This window comes from Tigriopus californicus, chromosome 7 (assembly GCF_007210705.1).
Source record: "Tigriopus californicus strain San Diego chromosome 7, Tcal_SD_v2.1, whole genome shotgun sequence".
NCBI classification, from domain to species: Eukaryota; Metazoa; Arthropoda; class Copepoda; order Harpacticoida; family Harpacticidae; genus Tigriopus; species Tigriopus californicus.
Window position 1 is genome coordinate 1773807 of NC_081446.1, and position 1675 is coordinate 1775481.

General features: G+C 36.4%; 1 protein-coding gene across 1 annotated transcript in view; it reads right to left on the bottom strand.

Moving 5' to 3' along the window:
- The window catches only part of LOC131883958 (uncharacterized), an 18662-nt gene extending 17415 nt beyond the window's left edge, over positions 1-1247 (bottom strand). Inside the window, exons 1-2 of the mRNA XM_059231569.1 lie at positions 786-1247; positions 469-711 (exon numbers count right to left, since the gene is read on the bottom strand). Coding sequence (XP_059087552.1) covers positions 469-711; positions 786-804 — 262 coding nt within the window. The 5' untranslated portion in view covers positions 805-1247. The remainder of the gene's footprint in view (positions 1-468; positions 712-785) is intronic.
- Between the last annotated feature and the right edge of the window lie 428 nt (positions 1248-1675).

Genomic DNA, 1675 nt, shown 5'->3' on the forward strand with positions numbered 1-1675 from the left:
TTCAATTTTTACTCTTCTTCATCTTCTATGATTTGACCTTGACATTTATCGAATGTTCAATAATAGAGTGAAATCGTATTAGAGGCTCCAAAGATGTCATTTATTGCTGCAGTTCTGTCACTACGCTAACATCTTGACTCAAAGTCTTCGCCTTGAAGATATATATTGATTACAATTTGGTCGACTTATTGTTTACTACACTTTGCTTGTTACTGTATCAGAACTTGAGTTCCCATTGGTTGGTAGAAACATTCGTTCAATGCAATTTTGTTCAGGAATCGTCCAGTTTTCTACAAATATCTTCTCAAACACATTTGTTCTTGCTCTTTGAGACTCCTAATCATGCCGAAACCCAACAGAGACAAGTTTAGAGTACATCAAGTATTCAAAATTGTTTTGGGGACCCGCTTTGCTAGTAATTGAATATAATTGCTTTTGGGGTCTCATAAACGAAAAAAAGATACTTACTTTGAGCGATATTGATCCTTGTTGTTTGTGCGATAGAGGGGATTGTTGTCAAGTTACCAAATCGGACATTGCCCAGAAAGCATAAACCAGGAGTAAACACGAGGAAATGACAATTGTACTCATCGTAAAACAAGCACTGGGTTTCACACTCGGCAAGAGAACCAACATTAGTTCTTCGAACAATGTTTTGATCCAATTTGGTTATGTTGGACCATTCATTGAATCGTCCGGTTAACGAAAATTCTACAAGAGGAAAGTATAAAAAATGGCTTGTCAAGCCCAGCCTAATATTTTAAAAGTGTAGCAATGTGTCTCACCTTGAGTTGACCAAATCATGAGTCCTCCGAGGGATACACTCGGTAGATCATTCGGATCATTCCAAAGTTGAGACGACCCAATATAGCAATCTCCTCCTCGAGTGACAATGAAGTCGCAAGGATTCGGGCTTGACGTTTGGGCACATTTTTGGGCACACTCAAAGTCAATCCGAAATTGGCTATGTTCAATCACGCTTCGCTTCCAATTTCCGATGGCACTCACAAAGCTCAGAGATTGTGAAGAATATTTTTCTTGCCATGAATTCAAGTAATCTACGGCGTAATTGAATCATGCAATGTGACCAACCATTTTTTGGCTAATCTTCTAGCTAAAGAGTAGTGTTATTAAAGGCGCTCAACCAAAGGATACGACAGGGTTGTCCTCATGTGTTGTCTCGTTTCAAACACGAACTGACGAGTACTTTGAATCCCTTTCAAAGACATGTTGTTTTTTTGAATATATCATTGAAGGACTAAAAAAACTATTTTTGAAAATTTATTTTAGAACCGATCAAGGGACATTTAGTTGAGTGGTCACTGAAAACTTCACAAATATCAATAAAGTCTTATAGAGGCTATTTTCAATCAGTTACAAGGAAGTTTTATAGAAGCTATTTTTAATCAGTTTCAACGAAGTCTTCCAGAAACGACAAAATCCATAATGTTGTCTGTTGTATGTATTGTCTTCAGAATTCAAGCAAATGCATAACTATGTGTTCACATGATGATTGAAAAACACATTTTCAAAGATTAAACTTTTAGTGTGCTTTAAGTGACATTTTAAATCAATCAGGTATGTGAGTTTTTTATGTGAGCTAGAATTCCATAAAGCAATAATATCAAAATTGTTCCCCATGATTTTCTGAGGTAGAAAACTGCCAAGATGTGTT